This window comes from Pongo abelii, chromosome 12 (genome assembly GCF_028885655.2).
Source record: "Pongo abelii isolate AG06213 chromosome 12, NHGRI_mPonAbe1-v2.0_pri, whole genome shotgun sequence".
Taxonomy (NCBI): Eukaryota; Metazoa; Chordata; class Mammalia; order Primates; family Hominidae; genus Pongo; species Pongo abelii.
Genome location: NC_071997.2, coordinates 89,065,795 through 89,091,351, shown reverse-complemented (window position 1 = coordinate 89,091,351; position 25,557 = coordinate 89,065,795). Strand labels below are relative to the sequence as shown.

General features: G+C 36.5%; 1 protein-coding gene across 7 annotated transcripts in view; it reads right to left on the bottom strand.

The window, feature by feature from the left end:
* Nucleotides 1-25,557, bottom strand: part of THADA (THADA armadillo repeat containing) — a 361,316-nt gene that overhangs the window by 244,550 nt on the left and 91,209 nt on the right. For all 7 annotated transcript variants that reach the window (XM_024242323.3, XM_024242322.3, XM_063713447.1 and 4 more), the window contains one exon: nt 13,439-13,530. In XM_024242323.3, the coding sequence (XP_024098091.2) occupies nt 13,439-13,530 (92 nt within the window). The remainder of the gene's footprint in view (nt 1-13,438; nt 13,531-25,557) is intronic.

Genomic DNA, 25,557 nt, shown 5'->3' with positions numbered 1-25,557 from the left:
TCTGGCATACAGTTGATCCTTAATACATAATGAAGATATTAGATCATGCACACAAACCCACTCAAGACTAAGATAAATGAACCAAGAAACATGTTTCCTTTTGCTATTTTGATTAAAGAAATTCTACAAAGAGTGATATTATACACAAGGCCCTGAAAAACCGTTAAACTTCGATTTAACAGGAATTGGGGGAAAGTTTCCAGAGAAAGAAACCTCCACAGAAAATGCCATGGATCTCACGGAATTCGATTTTCATGGGACAGCCAACCAGTTTGGCAGTGCATGACAGCACAATTTTGAAGGTAGCCAGGGCTGAAAACAGAAAGGATAAAAACAGGCAAGTATTTAAGTATGATATCTCCAGGTGTGGAAAGGCCACAACTTATAAATAGTCATATGGCAATTGAAATACATTTTCCCAAAGACATAAATGCTATAAATGGTGGCACTGCAGACAGCCCACAGAAATTACTTCACCATTGAAACACTATACTTTTACAACGATTAAAAATTGAAACCTATGCTACTATAATATTGATAACTAATCAAAACAAGAGAATCATTGAAAGAACCTCTTTTATTTCCTTGAAATGTTTGAAGCTAAACGACAAGTTGGCTTAATTAAAGCATGAAAGAGATGGAGATGATGACCTGGTGCTAGGTTTCTGGGGAAAACCGGGCACTTGTCACACTTAAAGGCCAGTGACAATGTGTTTTTAGTACATGTAACTTCATTTCCAAACACAGTCACCTGTCACTTAACAACAGGGATATGTTCTCAGAAGTGTGTCATTAGACAATTGCATTGTAGTGTAAACATTGTAGAGTATACTTATACAACCCTACATGGTATAACCCATTACGTACCTAGGCTATATGGTATAGCCTACTACTCCTATGCTACAAACCTGTACAACATGTTATTGTACCAAATACTGTAGACAATGCTAACACAGTAAGTATATGTGTTTCTAAACATACTAAGCATAGAAAAAGAATAAAATATCCTATAAGAGATTTAAAAAAATGGCACACCTGTCTAGGGCAGTTACCACGAATGGAGCCTGCAGGACTGGAAGTTGTTCTGAGGTGAGTCAGAGTGAGTGGTGGGTGAACATGAAGGCCTAGAACACTACTGTACACTACTGGAGACTTTATAAACACTGTATCCTAAGGCTATACTAAATTTATTTTAAAAAATTTTTCCTTCTTCTATGGTAAATTAATCTTAGCTTACTGTAACTTTTACTTTATAAACTTAAAATTTTTAACTTTTTGATCTTCTGTAACAAAGGTTAAAACGCAACACATTATTCAGCTGTACAAAAATATTTCCTTTCTTTATACACTTATTCTATAAGCTTTTCCTATTTTTAAAATTTATTATCTTACTTTTTAAACTTGTTTGTTAAAAAGAAAACACGAACATTAGCCGAGGCCTACACAAGGTCAAGATCATCAATATCCCACCTCTACATTCTGTCGCACTGAAAGGTCATCAGGAGCAATAACAAGCATGGAGCTGTTGTCTCCTATGAGAACGACGCCCTCTTCTGGATACCCCCGAAGGACCCGCCTGAGCCTGTTTTACAGTTAACTTTTTTTTTTAATAAGTAGGAGTACACTCTAAAATAACAATAAAAGATATATTATAGTAAATACATAAACCAGTAACATCATCGTTTTTTATCAAGTATCACATTATGGTACATAATCGTACATGTTAGGCTTTTTTTTTTGGAGACGGAGTCTCCCTCTCACCCAGGCTGGAGTGCAGTGGCGTGATCTTGGCTCACCACAACCTCTGCCTCCTGGGCTCAAGCGATTCTCCTGCCTCAGCCTCCCGAGTAGCTGGGATTACAGGCACCTGCCACCACACCCAGCTAATTTTTGTATTTTTAGTACAGACGAGGTTTCACCATGTTGGCCAGGCTGGTCTCAGACTCCTGACCTCAGGTGATCCATCTGCCTCGGCCTCCCAGATTACAGGGATTACAGGTGTGAGCCACCGCGCCCGGCCCGTGCTTGACTTTTATACAACTGACAGCACAGCAGAGGTAGGTTTTACACCAGCATCACCACAAACATGTGACTAACACATTGTGCTGAGACATCATAGGGGATAGGAATTTTTCAGCTCCACTATAATCTTATGGAACCATCGTCATATATGTATGTGGTCTGTCATTGACTGAAATGTTATGTGGGGCATGACTGTGCAGGTAGGAGAGGCATATCATCAATACTGCTCTGTGTTTGTCAACCATGACCTGAATCACTTACTGTCATATGGATAGAGCAAAAGAAGGAAGAAATATACAGAAATAGATGACATTTTCTCACCTTAATGGAAGAAGAATTAAAGAGATGGGAATGAGGAAGGGGTTTAAAGAGGATGTGTGTTTTAAGAGTGTGAGAAAGCTCTGTTCCAGGTACAATTACACAGTGGAGCTGAAGTGAGGAAATGGGAGAAGTGAAACATGCAGGCTCTTCCCCTGACAGAGAGGAAAGGAGTTCACAGAGTACTGACAGCTTTCCACTTTGTTTTAGAGTTATTTTTACAGCTGAGTTCAAGTGTCATCTCTCCTCCTCCACTCTTCTCCAATTCGACCATATTTTATAAATGTCTGTACTCCCCTCAGTAATCAGATCCTTGAACCTAGCAAACGTCTGTGCTGAATGAATGATGAAGAAAAAAAATGTTGAATCACCTAAACAGGACACTAATCATAGAAAATGGAACCAGCGGCATAGGAAGGCTTTGCTTATAGGGGGCAAAAGAGGAAATCAAGTGAATTGAAGGAGGGAAGTATGCAATTGACCATTTATATGTATCTAAATCAACTTCAGGTATTCAGAATTTGAGTTATCACAGAGATAAATAAAAGAAAGATGAAGATGTCTGAAGAGCATTAGATGCTTCTAGAATTGTGCTTATAGAGTGGAAAATTCTAGCCCTCCAAGATTTAGTAATCTGTTTCTTTCTCAAGAGAAGTTAGTCTGACCCCATCTTCTATTGAGCCTGAGCGGTCTGCCCTGACCCAGACTGCCTCATGGACCACTTCTATAGAGGCAGTATGTGCTGAAAAAACATTTAGAGTTTAGAGGACAGAAAAGAAAGAAACCTAGCAGACAGAGAAAGAGAGATTGTTCAGGACAACTGACCTAAGTTGAGTTCAGAGACCAAAAAGTTACATCAAAACACTTTGGTTCATAAATAAAAATAATTAATAATTCCAACAAATTTAGAAAGACGGCTGGGCATGGTGGCTCACACCTGTAATCCTATCACTTTGAGAGGCTGAGGTGGGTGGATCACTTGAGCTCAGGAATTTGGGACCAGCCTGGGCAAATGGCGAAACCCTGTCTCTACAAAAAATACAAAAATTAGCCAGGCATGGTGGCACACACGTGTAGCCCCAGCTACTTGGGAAGTTGAGGCGGCGGGAGGATGGCTTGAGCCCAGGAGGCAGAGGTTGCAGTGAGCCAAGGTCGTGCCACTGCACTCTAGCCTGGGCGACAGAGCCAGGCCCTGTCTCAAAAAAAAAAAAAAAAAAAAAACCCTAGAAAGACTATTTGACTTCACATTATTTGGCCGTACAAGAAGAAAATCAATGTGATAATATAGAGGTGAAACTCCAAAGTGAATTAGAGTTTATATTAAAAAACAATGTTAACATTCTGTTAGCTTGTTAGAGATTAGCTCTGAACCAGGGAGACATTTCATATTGCAGAATAGCATTTTCTTGGTTAGGAACTGATTACATCCTATTCAGAATCTCTATTTTAACATTCTACAAAACTTTGTAAAGTCATGTGTAAAGACACAGACTTTGTTCCTGGGTGAAATTTTTATAATGCAAGCTGCTTACAGGAATGAATTTTATGGAATCATATATCCAGACACTTGCACTACTTCATATCTTTTAATAATTACATAAAGAAAATACATAAAACAAAAATATATTTTCCTATTAAGCTAAAATACTACATACATAGTCTTCTTAAGTCACTGTTCTTAACACAAACATTTTCAAAGCTTTTCAGATAGCCTAGAAGAATGTAGTAGCACACACCATTAGTTGCCTAATCAATATTTATTCCTCTATCTCATCCTTCCTTTTAACAGAACTGATTTTGGTTGGGTATTCACCCTTCTGAGTAGTCACGTGCTTCGGGGAGGACCAGCACCAACCCCAGACCCAACTGATGAATCCTATTAGTCTAATTACAGTGGATCTATTTCCCCCACCAGGGATAAGCTGGGGCATGCTAAGATGTTAACTCTGGCCAACAAGATATGAAGAAAAGTGTGTAGAGTGTGGAGGTGGGAACATGGGAACATAAACAAGAGGAAATGCTGTTGCTCTTAAAAAGAAACAGAAATGCACAAGGCCACTGGGTATTGTGCCTAGACACTGCAGTGTCTGGCTATGATGGCTGGAACTGAAGCCATCTTGCAACCATGAAGGAAGCTTGCCTGGGGCTCATGGCATCACATCAAGGATGGCACAGCAGAAACATGAAGGGAAATCGGAGTCTCTGATGATGTTTTCAACCTCAAAAGAATCAATCCTCTTTAAAATTTCCTGGTTATATATGGGATAGTAAGTTGTCTGTATTTAAATTTTGATTTGGGTTTACTGTTATTTGCAGCCAAAAGCATTCCAGCTGTATAAGTCTTAATTATTTCAAGCCTCTGGGTAAATGTTAACAGACGGTGCTATTACTGTGGGGATTAGGAATGACAACAACAGAGTATGCTATTTAATTTACTAGCAAGACTGTATTTCAAAGCTGGTTACTATGTTATGTCCTTCTCCCTATCGGCACTCTTCACCCACCCCACAAACAGATACATATATCACAGTCATGCAAGTTAGGTACTAATCTTGCTGATTAGTTCATCAACTGTATTATAGGCACTATCTTCCCCATACTAATGGTCAAGTCATTGGGAAAATGGAAATTATCTTCTGACAAATTATCTTCTGACAAAATGTTAGACGATTCTAACCTAGAATATAAAGTTCATTCTCTCAAAGAGGCATTTTAGTTATTATAGAATTTTTAAAGGTCTACAATTATGAAACTTTCCTAGATTCAAATGCATTGACTACCTACTATATGTAGGACACTATTTTACATTTTTATCTGACAACGTGGGATAATTTACAGTGTATTTAGCTGTAACTAAAACTAATCCTTTCTGTTGCTACCAAGATATATCTTAAATATATATATCTTTCTCACAGTAGATATATCTACTGCTCCTAATAATCAGAAGTATGCCTTTCACCTGCCTTAATCAGTATCCCGACAGCAGTATTCCCCAAACTGTTGGATGGAAAAAAAATGGCAATATATGTTCTTTGAGAGACAGAGAGAGAGAAGGGAAGAGAGAGAATCTCCATGGTCAAATAATTTAGGGAAATGCTCATACTGCATGCTATATCCCACTCTTGAAGATTCTCAAAACACATTATAGCACAGGTCTGAGAACCTGTCATTATCTAATTCAGCATTTCTAGTCAGTGAATAACAGAAAAATCTATTTTTCACTAAACATCACTTAATTTCTTGAGAAAACTAGTATTCCCTAAAACATAGGACATACATTCCCCATTAACATAGCTGCTACTCAATTTAGAAGTGGCACACAAACACTAAACACAGAAATAATCACACCAAATTGTAACCAGGCTTTAAAATCTACAGAGAGAGCTACTTATTCATGAGCAACTCCCTTTCAAGGCCTTGCATCACATTCTCCATGCCCAACAGCCAGTGGTACAGAATGCAATCACTTCTCAAATAATTCCTAAAGCAATGGTTTTATCAAAGAATACTCAGATACAAAGACTTCTAAATGAATCCTAATGTTCTGTAAAATTCAAACTAGTCTCCTGACATGTCTGTTTTCCACACTCACTGATAGTCTCTCAGAACCTAGTACAGTGCCTATGCAGACTAAGTGACCATGAATCCTTGCTCTAGGAATGAATGACTGAATGAACACTTCCATCATGTCCTCTCTTTCCTCATCTGATTCATCTTTTAATTTTCTTAGACATGTACAATGTGTGTTCCAACTTCTACATCTCTGTTTATGTTACATGATCCCATATGCAACACCCTCTTCTCTACCTATTCAAATCCTGACCATCCTTTCAAGTCCGAATTCAACCCAGACTGCTACATGGAGACTGGCCTCATCCCTCCTCTGACCTCTTATCCCCTGACAGTCAGTACCAGAGAGTTTGATACTCACATTTCCTAAACTAGTTTCCATGTTGGTCTTACCTCTCAATAAATGGCAAACTCCTTGAAATCTCAGACGTGTTATAAACTACTTTTGTACATACCAGGATGCCAAGGTCCATAAGGAGTATTCAATGAAAAAATTAAGAGTATATTTTCTTTAAAAGTTCAATGTATAAAAACAATAGCTGGAAATTCCTGAGATTTCCCAACTGTACATTACTCAAATCAGTAGTTACAAGGACCAAGTTCTGAATAAACAAATATTATCCAAGTTCTAAAGAAACTGTTCCCTCTGGCTTTAACCTCTTAGACTCCATTTTCTCATTTGGAAAATAGCTCAGTGGTATTTCTCTACAGGTATTGAAGGAGCAAGAAATACTGCTTATAAACCCCCTGATAAATGAAGACTTTATCTCATAGTCCTGGAAGCAATCCTGACGTCTTAAATTATGTAATCCTGGTATTACATTATATTAGTCTGGCTCATATAAAATGTAAGCTACAAAAATACCAAAGCTAAGAAAAAATATTTACTCATGCTTTTACTAAGATGCAGAAAGAGGATACATGCACTGCCAAAATTCCATAGAACATGCTCAAACTAAAGTAACAATGCCTTAGTTATTAAAGAAGGCAATGGCCTGAAGCAGTACTTAGAAATAAAGATTACTTGGTCTACGTAAGAGTCAATATTTAAGAACACAATGACTAATTCCCACTTCAAGTTCATGAAAACATTTCTTTTTAAGAACTTCTTTTCAGTTAAAAACTTTATTTGTGGTTCTCCTACTTGTAATCTATGAACCTAAGAATGAACAAAAACTTGAAACATGAAACTCTCTAATAGGCCAAAGTGTCAGTATAGACTTAATTCTGACTTTAGGAACATCTCAACCAGGGTTACACAAAACTTGTACTTTACCTCTCAGTCTCCAAAAATACTCATTTATCTACTCTGCCTAAAGAGCAGATAAATGATTGAATGTTAATTCTACAAACAACTCTGCAAAATGCATGAATGACACTCCAGACTACACCAAAACACTAGAGCTCTTAACTTACTTTCAAATCATTAATATTTATAATCTTATGATAATTAAAGTACCTCTTTGAGAAAATAAACTTCATATTTTAAATCAGAATCATCTGAATCCAAACTAGTATTGTTGCTAACAGAAACTTCATTTCTAAATAATTGACTGATTTTTTTAAATGTTTTAGTTGAGCTTATTGTGAACTAAAAATAACCATTAAATTCTATCACCAGTACTGGCTCTGTGACCTTGCACAAATGGCTTAACTTTTCTGCACCTCAATTTTCAGATCTGCAAAATGAGAATGAGACTGGATGACTTCCTAGGTCCTCTCAAAGATAAAAACAAATAATAATAATGGTTATTAATATCATTTTAATTAAAGATATCAATGAAAGATATAAGCACAGACTCTAGAGAAAGAGTTAAGTCTAGAGAAATCATATCATAAGCAAGAATTATCATAAGCCTCAAAATCCTCTATCAATAGCACCAAACTATTATCAAATATTAAGAGTTTCAGAGATAAATGTTAAAAAAAAAAAAAAGTTAACTTCTTGCTAGCAATACTGATATCCTTATTGGGGTAATTTCATTCATTCTCTACTTTCTAACCAGAAAACTAAGATTTCTACCTTCATAGTTTACGACATTCCCAGTTGACATTAGAAATCTTGAGCCTTGCTCCTCCCTCACCTCTGTCTACATGAGAACAGTGAGGGGCTCATTGAGGTAAATAACATTCATGCACCAAAAAGTACACATCCTTATTGTCTTCCACCGTCCAGATAAAGAATTTTAAAGTCAACCCAAAACAAAATTCTCCTTTGGTCCACTCCTACCTTTCCTGCTAAAATCAACCTACTATGTGGGAGATTTGAGATTATTGGTCAACATTCAGATTTTGGGTGAAGTGGCTAATTTCCCACAGAGTCTGACAAAATAAAACCTAAAGCCAACTCCAAAAAGGTGACACCCTGCCCATGAGGGAATCCGTTGTTTGGTGTGTAACAGCATGTGCTCTGCAGATGGAACTCGCTTTGTTGTTCTAGTTCTGCCACTTCTGGCTGTATGGCCACAGGCAAGTAGCTAAACCTCATGAGCCTTAGGTTCCTCTTCTGTGAAATGAGGATGATACTACCTACCTCGCAGAGCTGCGATCTCGGCTAAGTTAGACGTGTATAAAGGGTCTGGCATGCCCCACGCACTAAAGAAATGTTACCTTCCTTCACAACTTCTCCTGTCCTTCTACACAACTGAACAGAGACTCCAGCACCACAGATAACTGCCATATTCTTCATCAGACTTGGAGTCCCCTAGGGCAGAGAGTATTTCTGATTTATCTTTGGATCCCAGTAACTAGCAGAGGGCCTGGCCCAGAGTAAAAACATAATAAATGCTTGTTCAGTGGAGAAAATTAGAACTGTTTGGGTTTGAGGATGTTAATATTACCCTGGCCGCTCACGCCTATAATCCCAGCACTTTGGGAGGCTGAGGCAGGTGGATCACAAGGTCAGGAGTTCAAGACTAATCTGGCCAACATAGTGAAACCCCATTTCTACTAAAAAAAAAATTACAAAAAATTAGCCAGGTATGGTAGTGTGCACCTGTTATCCCAGCTACTCGGGAGGCTGAGGCAGGAGAATTGCGTGAACCCAGGAGACAGAGGTTGCAGTGAGTTGAGATCCTGCCATTCAACTCCAGCCTGGGCAACAGTGCGAGACTCCATCTTGGGGGAAAAAAAAAAAAAAAAAAAAAGAAAAAAAAATTACCCTGGCCACAGTCAAAAGAAAATTCTGTTTTTCAATTTGGCCAAATAGGGCTTGCTACAAGTTACTATGTAGTTCAAAGCAAATAAGCTATTCTGAATTCTAATAATTACATTCTCTAAAATATGAAAACCCAATTGCCCTGCAGCTTTCAATTTTAGTTTTGAGAATTCAATTCTTTCCCAAACAATAGAGTGGGTAACCACAGAAACTTGTGGAATCTCTTTTCCTAGAAAACATTAAGAACAGGAGAGAAGCCAGTCTGTCTGGAAATTGCTTCAAAATCTCTCTATAAGCATGATGCTGGACTGGATTAGATGCCCCTTGAAGGATCCTTCCAGGCCTACACCACTAAAATGCTAAGAAAAATAACTAAAATAATTCTCTATCACTTATACCCTGGAAAATAAAATAAATACAATTTAACATCTCCCAACATAGTCACTAGAAACAATTTTACTTGGATCTTCCCATGATTTTAGAAACACATTTTCTTCTTAAATTGTACTAAATTATCCTAAGCTATTAATTTGAATATGAGCTCTCTTTAATAAGGTAGAATAGAGATTGTACTTAACACAGTAAACAAGACATTATTTTGTTCCTCTTTCAATCTACCTGTTTCCATGTACCCCAAATCTACTCATTTCCCAATGCCTTGTAAAAAATACTACCTCCCCCCAAGATATACTCCACTCAATTCTCCCGTTTATAAATTTCTAATGTGTTCATCACATCACATTGTGATTTTTATATGGTGTCTCCTATTTGTATCTGACTCACATGTAACAATTTTTGTCTTCCTAACTGAACTGTAAACTCCTTGAGTAAGATCCAAGTTTTATATTCTTCATGCACTCTCCTATTATGTTAATACTGAGTTCATGATAAGTGCTTTCAAATTCTCATTGGCTCACTGATTTAAGGTGGAGAGAACGTGCAAAAGCTAGACAACACTGTACATTAAGCACCTGTATGAAGCTTTGGCAAAGCACACTCCAAGAAGTCAAAAATAAACCTTTTCTGATTGCTACATATTGACATGTGTCATTTAGCTGGGACTCACAGCTGAAAGTTAATACACACAGGGGCTAAAGGGAAAGACCTAGAGCTAAGCGCCATATTAGTTTAGCTCCTGTCCTATAAGAAATGAGGAGCTATGAAGGTGAGCTCACTCACATGGAGATGGAGGCTATTTTAGAAAACATGCATATTGTACAGGTTGCAAGAGCTTTGCTGGTTCCGATTTTACACAAAATCAGTTCTTCATTCTGTCAGGCCAAGTCAGTCAGGCAGCAATAAACAGAAAGGAAAAGAGCTTTAAAAATTAAAATGTAATAACATTATTTTAAAAGCACAAGTGAAACTTGTGTTTTCTCATTCTTTAAAATCCAAAAAACACATCTAAACTACGACTAATGGGTGTAAAAATTCAGTCATTACAGGTACACTCTACACACTTACAAAGGATCCTCTGCTCCTTTCTTTATATATGGAACAGGAACTTCTTGTCTCTACTATGCGACAGGGACTGTTCTACAGCACTGGGAATACATCATTTTACCAAACTTACAATTCCAGTAACATTATGTAAAGGCTTACTTTAGTATTTTAAAGAAAGAAAAGACCTCAGGGATATTCCAAACCTTATTTTACAGAGGAGAAAACCAAAGCCCAGAGAGGTTGGCTATTTTGTCTCAGTTGATTACAGTGGTTATATTGTAACAAACGCAGGAGCAGAAACCAGATTTCTTATTTCTCCTCTAGTAACAAAATTTACTTATTCATTAGGCAATTATTCCTATATGCCTCCTATATGCCAGATACTATGCTAGACTCTAGGTACCCAAGAATGGTTAAGATACTGACCTTGTCCTCAGAAAGCACGGTCTTAAGAGCAAGACAATCAGATGAGTACAGTCACAGAAGTGGTAACAGAAAGAAAAACCAAACTATATCTCTAATCGCCTAGGACTTCCAATATTTTAAAGAAAATGAACTTCTAATAGTTTGTTTTATCCTCACAATAGCCCTAGGAGTACACAGCACAGATCTTATTATTCCTGGTATATAGATGGAGAAACTGAAGTGCAAAGTGGATAAGGGGGCCTATTAAGGTCATCTCCAGTGGCAGCAAAATGCCTAGAAACCAGGTTTGTTTACTCCAAGTTAGACCTTTATTTCCCATTAGATGGAAAAAGCAGACGTTCTTTTTATGTCCAGTTCCCTCTGACCAAGAACACACATTTCCAAATTGCGAGCAGGACAATCTGTGGTTGTGATAGGAAACAACTGACTTGTGAGATGTGTCACCGGCTGAGGTTAGTTATCCGGTGGATAAGTAACCAACCAAGATATCATTATTACTAGCCTTCTTAAAGTGCCCATTACATACCCAGAACAGATGAAAAAGGTCCTTCCTTCAGGAAGTTAATATTGGAAGGAACAGGCATATAAACATTTCAACAAAAAGTGACATAATTAAACAAACTACAACTAAAAGAACCATCACAAGCAACTGCAAATTTAAGACACTAAAGGTTTTGCAAAGCAAACCTAATGGGAGCTGCCAAGAAATATATCTTCATGGGTTAAACAGGGAACAGAAGCCTTGTACACATAATGGTCCATACTGATCTTCAGATTACTAAAATTAAAAGCTCTCACATTCTTCACAGTTAAAAACTGTCTCATTCCTATTTCCTTTTTTTCTAGAAACCTTATATATTTTGTAATCTTTCCTATCCAAGAGGAATAAATTTATAATGGAGGTTTCCATCATTGTAACTTTGGCAAAAAATTAAAATTGTATGGTATCACTGCCCTATTATTCCTCCCTCAGATACAACCTAAATGAGGTTTTCTCATTTTCTGATCATTTTCTCCTACACATAGTAAAATGTATATATACTTATAAATACATTCAAGAATCACTTCATAAAAAACAAAACAAATTTTCTTCAAGTTCAGTCTTAAACATTAATTTTACTTGTTTGATGACTTAACATCATATTTCATTTATACCAGTATTTATCAAGGCCTTATAACATGACCCAACTGTTTTAAACTGTAGCACACTGGAGAATTATTAACAAAATAGACAAAGCTAAGGAAAAACAAATATTAGTGATTTCAAGTTAGTGACAGGAAGAATTTCTTTAAGAATAGGCTAAAAAATAAAAATCATAATCATCCCTCCACAAGAGTAATGTTTTATTTATTTAAAAAATACTCAGTTAAAAAAAAAATTAAAAAGCTCTCTGGTATTGCCTGAACATGCTCAAGGGATTTATACTTAGAACCAGTTACCTTCCTTTTAAATATATGGTGAATGTTACAGGGTGACAAGAAGCAATTTAAACGATAATTCGGAAATACCATAGTAGGTTTCATTAGAATTATCACTAGTACATCACAAAATGATTTCATATTTTTTTAATTCCTAAGATTTAGTTCCATCACACAAAAATGCATTTCAATAAACATTAGCTTAAAACTTAAATATGAAGCATATGACTTTTTTAGGTAAGAAGGGAATAGGGCTTTGAATATAACTCTAGATCCTCAAGAGAAAGATCACTGGGCCAAACTGGGTCCTAAATAAAGTTAAGGAAGTAATTAAATGTGCAGCAACAGTGACATCTAGTGTTAACAATTGCAAGTCAATTAGATTACCATTAAATCCTCTTAAGTGCTGAAGAACAACTATTCAAAGCTTTTCTTTAAAAACAAACAGATCTTGTGCATTTTTATCTAAAAACTACCCAAAAGCACAATGGTTCCACAGGTTTCTTTTCAGGCATAACAAAAAAGCTGTTTTGTTAAGACAAAAACAAATTAGAGGGTAAACATAAAACTAAAGACCAAAAGTAAAAAGCACTGTTTATTTCTTGTGGTTAACACATATAGGTGCTCCTCTTAGTACCAGAGATTAATGCAAAGGTAATGTGAGAGATGTTCTAATGAGAGGATCATAAACATTTAAACTTCCACCTATAAAATTAAAGATATTATACAAGCTAGGATAATATATACAAGTAAAGTTAAGACATTCAGGAATACTTAAAGAAGATGCAATTAAAAAAAAAAAAAAAAAACACTAGCTTTTGCATGGAGAAACAAGCTCTACATTTCACTCCTTGCTACCTTGCTAAATTTTTGTCACTTTGAAAGGTCCACTTATTAAACCGTTGATATTTTTGCCCAAGGGTTTATAAAACTTGGCAGCATAGGTTAATTCATTATAGTATTTTTATAGTTTTATGCTCTAGATGAATCTATAACAGTAGGCACAATTTCAAAATTTGTTTTTGGCCAGGACAATATTGTATTTAAAAAAAAAAAGTAAAGTTAGCCGTAAATGGAGCTTACCTATTTGTTTTGGAATGTTCATCCTTTGCCCTTTTAACTCCAAAAATTCTTGTGATCAAGGCACTAAACAGAAGTGTGGATGAATTTCGCACCTAATGTACAAATGAAAACACAATAAGGGTTAAATATTCTTGGCATGAAACCAACATTTACAATGTTCAAACTAGATGATTCAAAATCATTACCTAACTGGCTAGTGTGAGGCTAAAAAGACAGATTTGTGTTATAAAATAATTTAAAAAAAAAACTTTACAGTCATCGATTCAATGACTTAAATTGAGCTCTATGACCCAATCACATGCACACAACACAGCCCTTTCCTATATTCCTAATATTACCATCAACAGTTTTCATTATATCTCTGCACTTAGAGCATCAAATAACACTTTTCTAAAAATTCATTTTTCTATATTCTTCCTGACAATGAAGATCGCAGTAAAACCTCAGCTCTTTCCACTTATTTTCTGAAATCATTTTACCTATGAGAAAATACTTATAAAACCTAACTTCAAAGAACCAGGCCCAGTGGCTTACACCTGTAATCCCAGCTACTTGGGAGGCTAAAGTGGAAGGACTGCTTGAGGCCAGGAGTTTGAGACCAGCCTGGGCAATACAGTAAGATCCCCATCTCAAAAAAAAAAAAAAAAGTATTTGTTTAGAGATTTGTTTGTTTTGTTTTTGATTTTTGTTGTTGTTGTTTTTACAGCCATGGCACATGCCTATAGTCCCAGGTAGTCAGAAGGCTGAGGCAGGAGGATTGCATAAGGCCAGGAGTTTGAGGCTGCAGTAAGCTGATTGTGCCACTGTGCTCCAGCCTGGGCAAAAGAGTGAGAACCTGTCTTTAAAAAAACAAAAAGAAAATCCAAAAATCCTAACTTCTAAGAATCCAGGTAATTAATACGGCTAAGAAAATAGTTAACATCCAAAATGTTGCTTATCAGCTTCACAATGCAAGTAACTTATCAAGTAATTTCAATACTGAAATTATCTGATAACATTAGTAAAGATAAGAGGCAGGAATTACCATGAATAAACACAAATTATTTCTCCAAGATGATAATAATCTTTTTCCTATCTTTTCCAAACCAATGTGTCAAGATGCTTTGGAAGATCATAAAAGGGTCTTGACTGTTTTGGCACTATAGGCTTCCTCAATTACTCTGTAAAAATCAGTGTAGAGATATATATGTACTCACCTTGCTACAGTGTGTAAGGCCCTATACCAGCACCATGGATAAGATCCAGAAACAGAAAACACATACTTACTGGTATTACAGACCTTACACTCTAATTAAGTAAGTGACATAACCACATGGTGTGTTAAATAGCAATATAAGTAGGAAGATCACTAAAAGTAACGTTAAGATTTAGAAAACAGCTTCCTGAAAGCGCTGCCCTTAGAGTCACAAGCTCAAATGCTCACAGGAACAGTGAGCGACACAGGCAGCAGTGGACTTGGTCTAATGCATCAGTGTCAGCTGAGTTGCTGCCATGAGGAAATATAAGTCCAGTTTTGCCAGATCATCTGCTTTTTCAAGAGAAGCCAGAAACCCTGGTTTTTATGTGAAATCTATTTTGAAATGCTGGCAGGAAATTAAAGGAAAAAAAAACCCACTATGAAAACCAAATAAAACAGTGGTAGGCTAGTTTGTCCTACTGGCCACCAGTTTGTAACCTCTCCTCTAGAAGCCCAGAACTGACTCAAGTCATGCATGACAGCCATAGAAGTGAACTTTACAGATATACTGGCACAATCCATATCAAAGCTGCAATAAAACCCTAAAACTGAACAGATTCACTTACGTTCATTCAATAGCCATCAAACATCCATGGAGGCCCTACTATGTGCCCTGCCTAATTTAATCCCCAAATAACAAATCAATCCATGCTGTTACTTTATCAATATAATCTCTGCCCTCATTCAGGTCTGGATTATCTTCTACCTGATCCAGTGAGGTGGTTCCCAAAGACTTTTAGGTCTAAGATGACTTGGTAAAGATATCTGGGACCTTCTCTCCTCTCAGAAATCACACAAAAACACAAAAAGAAAAGGAAAACAGAAACACAGACTCCATCTTGCCCTAAGCCATACTTCCTGAGAAAGGCTGCCAGATGCAGTAAAATTAAAACAGGAGTGCCTGGAGATGTTGAGAAATGCACACCTTAAACAAAACTGTAGAGGACTATTTTACAAAGTGAATGGGCACCCTCTGAAACAAAACTCCTTTGATTCAATAGACTGACGGCAGGAGACACATGTCTTTTTAGTCATATTAAGATGGACCAGAGGGTTCTAATCCTATCTGCCTGATCCATCCTGATATGGTCTGAATGTTTATGTTCCCCCAAAATTCATATGTTGAAATTCTAACCTACAAGGAGTTAGGTGGTGGAGGCCTTTGGGAAATAATTAAGTCATGGGGGTAGAGCTCTCACGAATGCGATTAGTGCCCTTATAAAAGAGGCCCCAGTGAGCTGCCTCACTTCTTCCACCATGTGAGGACACAGCTAAAAGGTGCTATCTATGAACCAGAAAGTAGGCCTTCACCAGACACTGAATCTGCCAGCATATTGATCTTGGACTTCCCAGCCTCCAAACTGTGGGAAATAAATTTGTGGTATTTTGTTACAGCAGCCCGAAGGGACTAAGATATCCTTTATAAAGTGCCCTCATTAGCAATCAATGATGATCATTACATTTTCCATTAGGTGTAGCAAAATCACGATATTCTATAGGCCTTCTGCATTAATCATTTACATCCTCAGAAAAACTTTATTTTTTTAAAGCTTTTCCTCATCTGCTATTTGGTTACCCTGTTCATCAGTTAGTAAAGAATTATTTCCATATACTGATCATTTTCAGAATCATTAGTTCATGCCATACCAACCTCCAAAGGTGACTGCATGATTGTTTTAAAATCACTTTTAAATTACTTTTTTAAATTGAGGTATAATTCACATATAAAATTTATTATTTTAAGGGATGTTATTCAGTAGTTTTTACTATATTCACAAAGTGTGATGCTATCACCACTAACTAAATTCCACAATATTTTCATTACCTCAAAATGAAACTCGAGAGTTGTTAGTCATCACTCTCTATTCTCCTGCAGTAGGAAAGCACAGTCTACTTTGTGTCTCTACAAACTTGCCTTTTCTGGATACTTCATATACATGGGATCACGTAGTATGTGGCCTTTAACGTTTGGCTTCTTTCACCTAGCATAATGTTCTCAAGGTTCCCCCATGTTGTAGCATGTATCAGTATGTTATTCCTTTTTTACGGCTTAATAATATCCCGTTGTATAGATATACCATATTTTTAAAATCCATTCTTCATTTGATGGACATTTGGGCTATTTCCAATTTGGAATATTATGAATAATTTTGCTAAGAATATTCATGTACAAGTTTTTGTGTGAACATGTTTTCATTTCTCATGGCTATATACCTAGAAGTAGTATTGCTTGGTCACAGAGTAACTCTATGTTTAACCTTCAAAAGAACGGCCAAAGTGGTAGCACCATTTCATAGTCTCACTAGCAATGTATTAGCATTCCAATTTCACCAGTTCTCCAATTTCTCCGCATCCTCCCTAATACTAGTTATTTTCCATGCATTTTATTTTAGTGGGCATGCAATGGTAACTCATTGTAGCATTTCCCTCATGACTAATGATGTTAAGTATCTTTTTGTGTGCTTACTGGCCATCTGCCTATCTTTTTTGGAGATAAATATTCTTTGTCCATTTTAAAATTGGGTTGTTGTTTATTATTGAGTTATAAGAGTTCTTTATATATTCTGGACACTCCACTCTTATCAGATGTATAATTTGCAAATATTTTCTCCCATTCTGTGGGTTGTCTTTATACTTTCTTGATTGTGTCCTTTGAAAAACATTTTTTTCTTGATGCTGGTTAAGCTTTATTTAAAAAAAAATTTTTTTAACTTTTCTAGAGACAGCTTCTTGCTCTGTTGCCCAGGATGGAGTGCAGTGGTGTAATCATAGCTCACTGCAGCCTTGAATTCCTGGGCTCAAACAATCCTCCAGCCTCAGCCTTCCGAGTAGCTGGGACTACAGGTGCATGCCACTATGCCCAGCCAGACATTTTAAATTTTGATCAAGTCTAATTTATCAATTTTTTTCATTGCCAGTCTAATTTATCAATTTTTGTATTGCTTGTACCTTAGGTGTCATATCTAACTAAATGTTACCTAATCCAAGGTACAAAAATTTACCCAGGTCCTCTTCTAAAAGTTTTATAGTTTTAGCTTTTACATTTAGGTTTTTAATACATTTTGAGTCATCTGAATATGGTATGAGATGGGGATCACATTCATTCTTTTGCATGTGGATATCCAGTTGTCCCAGTACCATTTGTTGAAGGCTATTCTTTCTCTACTGAATTGTCTTGGCACCTTTATTAAATGTGGGGGTTTATTTCTGTACAATCAATCCTAATCTGCTGATTTATATGCCTATCCTTATGTCAATGCCACAATATCTAATTTACTGTTGCTTTGCATTAAGTTTTGAAATTGGGACCTGTGGGGCCTCCAACTTTGTTCTTTTTCAAGATTGTTTTGGCTATTATGGGTCCCTCACATTTCCATATGTATTTTAAGATCTGCAAAAAAAAAAAAAAAAAAAAAAAAAAAAAGCTAGAAGGGATTTAACAGAGGTTGTGCTGAATCTACAGATTAATTTGGGGAACACGTCATCTTAACAATAGTTAAGTCTTCCAGTGATGAACACAGGAGATCTTTCCATTTATTTAGGCCTATAATTTCTTCAAAAAATGTTTGATAATTTTCAATGAACAACTCTTGCAGTTCCTTTGCTAAATTTATTCCTAAGTATTTTATTCTTTCTGATGCTATCATAAATGAAACTGTTTTCTTAATTTCATTTTTAGATTTTTCATTGCTAGTGTACAATTTCTGTATGATGACCTTTTGTCCTGAAACCATGCTAATAGACAAGCTTTAATTTGCATGTGTGTGGATTCCTTAGGATTTTTCTATATTTAAGATCATGTCATCAGAAAATAGAGATAGTTTTGCATCTTCCTTTACTGGATAACTTTTATTTTTTATTCTTCTCTAGTTGGCCTACTAGGAACTCCAGTACAATGTTGAATAGGAGTGACAAGAGTGGATTTCCTTGTCTTGTTCCTGATTTTAGAGAGGAAGATTTCAGTCTTTTACCATCAAGTATATTGTTGACTATGGATTTTCCATTGAGGTTGAGAAATTTCCCTTCCATTCTTAGTTTCTTTTCACATAAAATGGCATTAGATTTTGTCAAATGCCTCTTCTGTATCTGCTTAATCATGTGGTTTTTGTTCTTTAGTCTATTCACACGGTATATTACATTACAATGGTCCTCCCTCATTGGCAGTTTTGCTTTCTGTGGTTTCAGTTACCTGTGGTATAGTACACTAAGGTAATTTGAGAGCAATCACATTCACTTAACTTTTATTACGGTCTATTGTTATAATCGTTATCTCTTATGATATCTAATTTATAAATTAAACTTTATCACAAGTATGTATGTATAGGAAAAAACATAATCCATAGGGTTTAGTACTAACCATGGTTTCAGGCATCCACTGGGGGTCTTGGAATGCATTCTCCTCAAATTTGAGGAGGGGACTACTGTAATTGACTTTTGTAGGTTGAAAAATACATACTCTGTTTTAGAACTGTATAAGTTATACAGAAGAACATTTAAAAGAGTTATTGTAAATATAGAGCAAAATAACTGGCATGAAAGCCTACTTCCTACTTAAGACAGAAGAGTGTCCCCTAGATTTCTGTGTGACAGTATGAATGGTTCAAGGATATCTGTTTCAGGTATTGCTTTTTATGTTTTAGTATTTCATCCATATTTTCTGTTCCCATCCACTATAAATAAAGCTAACAAGGAGGAAACTGAAGTAGACAGAGAATTGAGAAAGAGGTTGTGACTAACTACATTATCGACTCCTAATTCACTGACAATAAATGCTAATATGAATCATTGATAGCAATCTTAATGTGAGTAATACATTAGTAGTATTGGCAATAAAACATGTCCCTTTTTGGAAGGATAGATGGAAAACATATTAGGTTGGTGCAAAAGTAACCACAGTTATTGCCATTAATAAGTAAAAAGGAGAGTAAAGACAGAAAAGGGTAAGTAGTAGTAAAGTTAAAAATGGAGAAATGATAATAGCTGTAATGAACCACAAAATGACAGTGGTCAACAATGGACCACATATTTAATGATAATCCCATACGATTATAATATCGTATTTTTACTGTACTTTTTCTATGTTTAGACGTACAAATAATTATCACTGTGTTACAATTGCCTACAAACTCAGCATGGTAGCATACTCAGTATGATAGCATGCTGTACAGTTTGTAGCCTAGGAATAATAGGCTATATCATACAGCCTAGGTGTGAAGTAGGCTATACATCTAGGTTTGTGCATGTATACGATATGATGTTCACACAACAATGAAATCCCCAAACAAAAGATTTCTCAGAATTAATTCCTGTCATTAAGTAATGCATGACTTTAATCCCAGCTAAAATCTATCCTTCTCACGAGGGAAACACTTCCTGCTCCTGACCTCCTTCTCCATCAAGCCCTAAATACATGGTTGATAGGAACTTGGAATTCGACTGCAAACTGACAACTGTTACCAAAATATTTCTCTTCTATTCACAGAGTGTATAACTTTTTCTTTCCTTTCTTGCATGAAAAAGCTTTCATGTAGACTCGTTTAAGATACAGAAGAGGCTGGGTGCAGTGGCTTACACCTGTAATCCCAGCACTTTGGGAGGCCGAGGCAGATGGATTGCTTGAGGTCAGGAGTTCAAAACCAGCCTGGCCAACATGGTGAAATCCCATCTCTACTAAAAACATAAAAATTAGCTGGACGTGATGGCGGGTGCCTGTAATCCCAGCTACTCAGAAGGCTGAGGCAGGAGAATCACTTGAACCTGGGAGGTGGAGGCTGCAGTGAGCCGAGATGGTGCCACTGCACTCAAGCCTGGGCAACACAGTAAGACTCTGTCACACACACACAAAAAAATACAGAACAGTTAGGTAATTAAAACTGGGTTACACAAAGCCTTCTGTGTGTGTGTGCACATGTATATATGTGTGTATTTTTCTTATCTATGTACATAGCTTTTCTTATATAATAGAAATGCTCCCTTGAAAAATATTTGGAAAGTATGAAAGGACAGCCTACTATGTGCAATCACTATGTAATATGGTCATTTACACACCATACACCTTATCCTTAATAGGCAGTCAATTTCTTAAGGATGGGATCCACATATGACACTTAATATTTTGTCTTGTGTATGTGGTAGCAGAAAAAAATATTTTCTGAAAAAACTAAATGAGATTTGGGTTCTAATTCACCTTCCATCACTTCTTAGCCATGTGACCGTGAAAAGACAGTTAAAACTTTGGGTCACAAGTCTATTATCTGTAATACAGGAAAACCGTGCTGGGATTTCTGGGCCTATGATTAAAGGGAGGGCCAGCCATGTCCTAGAGTTTCTGCTGACCCTCTTCCAAAGTAGCAAGACACTTCACCTATGAGCAGACAAAAGAAGAGACAGGGTTTCAACTAGCCCATATAGTACATATGAGTGAATTAGAAAAAAGGTTCCTCTTCCTCTAGGTCAATGAAGCTCCACGCCAAGGCATGCGGCACAATGAATAGAGCACAGCCAGGTATCAGCAGCACACAGCTCTCAGCGTGGCACCCTTGTGGCAACCTCATAATTATCAGAGACCCTGGAGATGCTGGTGCCAACAGAGGCACAGAGCAGCCATGGCATGGCAGCACTACTGGGCAGATCTGAGAGGATCTTTTTCCTACCCTCCTTTGAAACCCACTGCATGCTATGAACCAGATTAGCCTGGGGGAAGCAAGCTAAATATACACCAGTTAAAAATATAGGCCAGGCGCAGTGGCTCACACCTGTAATTCCAGCACTCTGGGAGGACAAGGCGGGTGGATCACAAGGTCAAGAGATTGAGACCATTCTAGCCAACATGGTGAAACCCTGTCTCTACTAAAAATACAAGAATTAGCTGGGCGTGGTAGCATGCGCCTGTAGTCCCAGCTACTAGTGAGGCTGAGGCAGGAGAATCGCTTGAACCCGGGAGGCAGAGGTTGCAGTGAGATGATATTATGCCACTGCACTCCAGCCTGGCGACAGAGCGAGACTCCGTCTAAAATAAAAATAAAAATAAACCCAGTGTGGGTCTTAGAAAGACTCAAAGTGGCATACTCAGTGGAGTTTTTGGGCGGGCTCCACTGGGAAAGCCGAGAATTGCCTGTCCTGCAATGAGGATGAGGATGCAGGGAAAGAAGATCAGGCCTCCCCTAGTCACTGAACATAATAGAGAGAGATGAGTGATATTTTTAAACAAAAACTGCCTAGTAAATTCTCGGGTTCTACAAATTACTTTCTCTTAACTTAGATTTTTAACTAAACTGGTTGGTTTAATCTCTGAAATATTTTTAATATAAATAATATGTTAAAGACTATCACTTCTCACCATCTTTGCTGAGCCACCACCACCTTTTGGCAGAACTATTACAATAGCTTCCTGATTGGTCTTCTTCCTTCCCTCTTGCTATCTTACAATCGAGTCTCCACTTTTACCCACATCAATCACATCCCATGACTCCCCTGCTATAAATTTCTTTCATGCAGGGCTTTTCAACACAGTAGAAGTCATTATTTCAAACCTCAGGTCTGTCCCAACTATATCCATGGAGGCTCTGGTTCATCCAGCCACTTTCAGACTCAGATGAGATGCCACATCACTGGACGTGCGATCTGGCTTCCCTAGCAGCTGCCCAAGGGTTGTGCCAACACCTGCCCAAATTGTGGTAATGCCCCAAGGATGAACTTTGACCAGTAAAAGACAAACATATTGGGCTGTTCCAAAAGGTGGTAGTTTCACATGGTCTGGCTAGAAGATGTACCATGTACAAGACAACCAGCTCAGATTTTCTGCAAGGTTAAGGTTCCCTTGGTAGTATGATTCATCTTTCCTTGCCTCACTTCCCTTTTTCTTTCATTCCTGCTGGTCTTGGTTAGTACCATTCAATAAAATGTTAGGACCTGGGCTTTACTTCCAGCTCTGTTTCCTAAGAAAATAGGGCCAAAACCCCAGAAGGTAGGTAAAATGTACCTCCTTTGTATTCCTAAAATACTCAAACATCTCCTCTACAATAGCACAGATTCTGGAGTTGGACAGGTAATAGTTTTGTGTCCTTAGGCAGAGTTATTTCATCTCTCTGAGCCTTGTTTTCTTCATCTGTAAAATGAGGATTATAACAGAACCTACCTGGATAATAGAACCTACAAAGATAATCAATGCAATGTAAATTATGCCAGGTACATGAGAAATACTCAATAAGACAGCCATTATTATGATTGTGTGTTATCCTTGTATTTCTAGTGCTTAACATAACATCTACAATACAGTAAGTAGATATGTCTAATGCTGAAAATATTTACATACTACATTTCTCTATATTTTAAAAATGCTTACTAAGTAGCAAAGTTTGAGAGATCTGTATGGTTTCAATACGAAAGACTAAGGAGTCTGTAAAAACAAATTAAATATATACATGAATGCTTTCTGAAAAATGTTTCTTTATTGCAAGTTAAAATTAAGTTCATTTTACAAGTGTGTTTTCCCTAACTTATCAAGAAAAACAATTAAGTCAAAAGTACAGATGTAGCCAGCTTTAGGCAGTTATATTCCTAAGAGGATGTGTACAAATCAAAGTTCTGCAAATCAAACCATATTTCGCATGCATTAAGGAAAAATCACACTTAAAATCACTTCAACAGAGAATGCTTTTGTAAATTGTTTTTGTAAGTGAATACTTCTTCACATCCATTAAATAGGTTGACTTATAAATTTTATCTTAGATTTTTATACAGAAGAAAATATAACCATTGATATTATTAAGTAACAGTGTTGATCATTACAGCTATATTTATTTCCTCTAGTAAAGCAAACTAAATAGAAATGTTTCCTTCATAAAGTGTTAAAAAGGAAGATCCCAAGAAATAAAATTATTAGTATTATGAAATTAGAAAGAAAATAAAAACACATATATATTTATGCAGCCTTTTGTGGATATGTATGCATACATGTACTATGCACATGTAAAGCCCACACATAAAAAAAGAGAAAGAAAATGAATCAGAATGCTCATATCTGTATGGTAATTTAACAGGTGACTTTTACTGTTCTTATTATGCTTTTCTTTATTTTCAAAATTTCTGCAGTGCACATGTATTACTGTTTAGGCTCTCAAAAAATAGTCTTTTCAAAAAAAAAATGAATCACTCATTTCTGATAGTTTGAACTTTACTAAAAAGTTGGACGAATCACCAGGCTTCACTCTCTGAAAGTCCTTTCACAGAAAATATTTCTTGGTTCATCTGGAACTAATGGCTTGAAGAAAGCAATATTGATATTTCTGACAATCACTTTTATGATCTCCAGCATTCCTGATGGTCAAGCCACATTCCTACCTCTCTGACTCTACTGACAGTATAAAGGCATTGCTCTACTTCCTGTAAGTATAAAAGGTAAACTCTGTGTCCTCAAGAGTAGTTATGCAATGCTCTTAGACAGAATTCCAGAACTGTGTATCTCTTACAGGAAGATGCACAATTTTCTAGGCAAGAGTTGGCAACCTCAAAGGATTCCTCTTCACAATGGGAGTCTGTGCCTTTGGCTTTCACTGCAAAATACTCTCAATTACAGGCTTATCATACAGGTAAGAAATGGTTTGTGCAGTTTACTAAATGGAAAGCCTGACTTTCTAGTAAATAATCCACTCTGCAGGTAATGTATTAAGATCTAGCTTATTTTCTCCTCTCCCTTGCCAGACTTTTTACTTTAAGCCACATTTCAAGCATCTATAATTATTCTCCTTACTCTAGAAGACATAATGATATAGGAAAACAAACTATAATGTTTCTCCCAGAAATCTTAAGAAAACACATGAAAAATTACTTTCTTAAATCCAACAACTGTACTGGGTATTGCCCACTATCTTTAAAGTTTTGAATCAAAATGCTTCTGGACAGTGAACATATTACAAAAGAAAATGCGACTCAGTATTTAACCTCTTCCATTTCAATGTTTTGCGAGTGTCTCGTTTTTTCAACTTTTGATAGTTTATTTGTAGCACTAACTTAACATACTAATACCAGAGTCCACAGCATCCAAAATACAGACACATTTATATGCTCAGAGTTGTTTTGTTTCCAGATCAACATAATTTATCATTAGGGAAATGCAAATCAAAATCAGAATGAGATGCCACTTCACACCCATTAGGATGGCTATTATCAAAAAAAAAAAGATAACAAGTATTGGTAAAGATGTAAAGAAACTGGAACTTGTGAATGGCTGATGGGAGTATAAAATGGTGCTGCTGCTGGGGAAGAAGTTTGTTCATTCCTCAAAAAGTTAAACATGGAATTACCATATGATATACCCAAAAGAACTAAAATGACTCAGATAATTTATACATTATAATTCACTGCAGCATTATTCATAATAGCCAAAAAGTGGAAACAACCTAAATGTCCATCAACAGATGAATTTGGATAAAGAAAATGTGGTAGTTCAACATCACTGATGATTAGAGAAATGCAAATCAAAACCACAATGAGATACCATCTCACGCCAGTCAGAATGGTGATTACTAAAAAGTCAAGAAACAACAGATGCTGGTAAGGCTGTGGAGAAATAGGAAAACTTTTACACTGTTGGTGGAAATGTAAATTAGTTCAACCACTGTGGAAGACAGTGTGGTGATTCCTCAAGGATCTAGAACCAGAAATACCATTTGACCCAACAATGCCATTACTGGATATATACCCAAAGGAATATAAATCATTCGACTATAAAGATACATGCAACATATGTTTACTGCAGCACTATTTACAATAGCAAAGACATGGACCCAAACCAAATGCCCATCAATGATAGACTGCATAAAGAAAATGTAGTACATATACACCATGGAATACTATTCAGCCATAAAAAGGAATGACATCA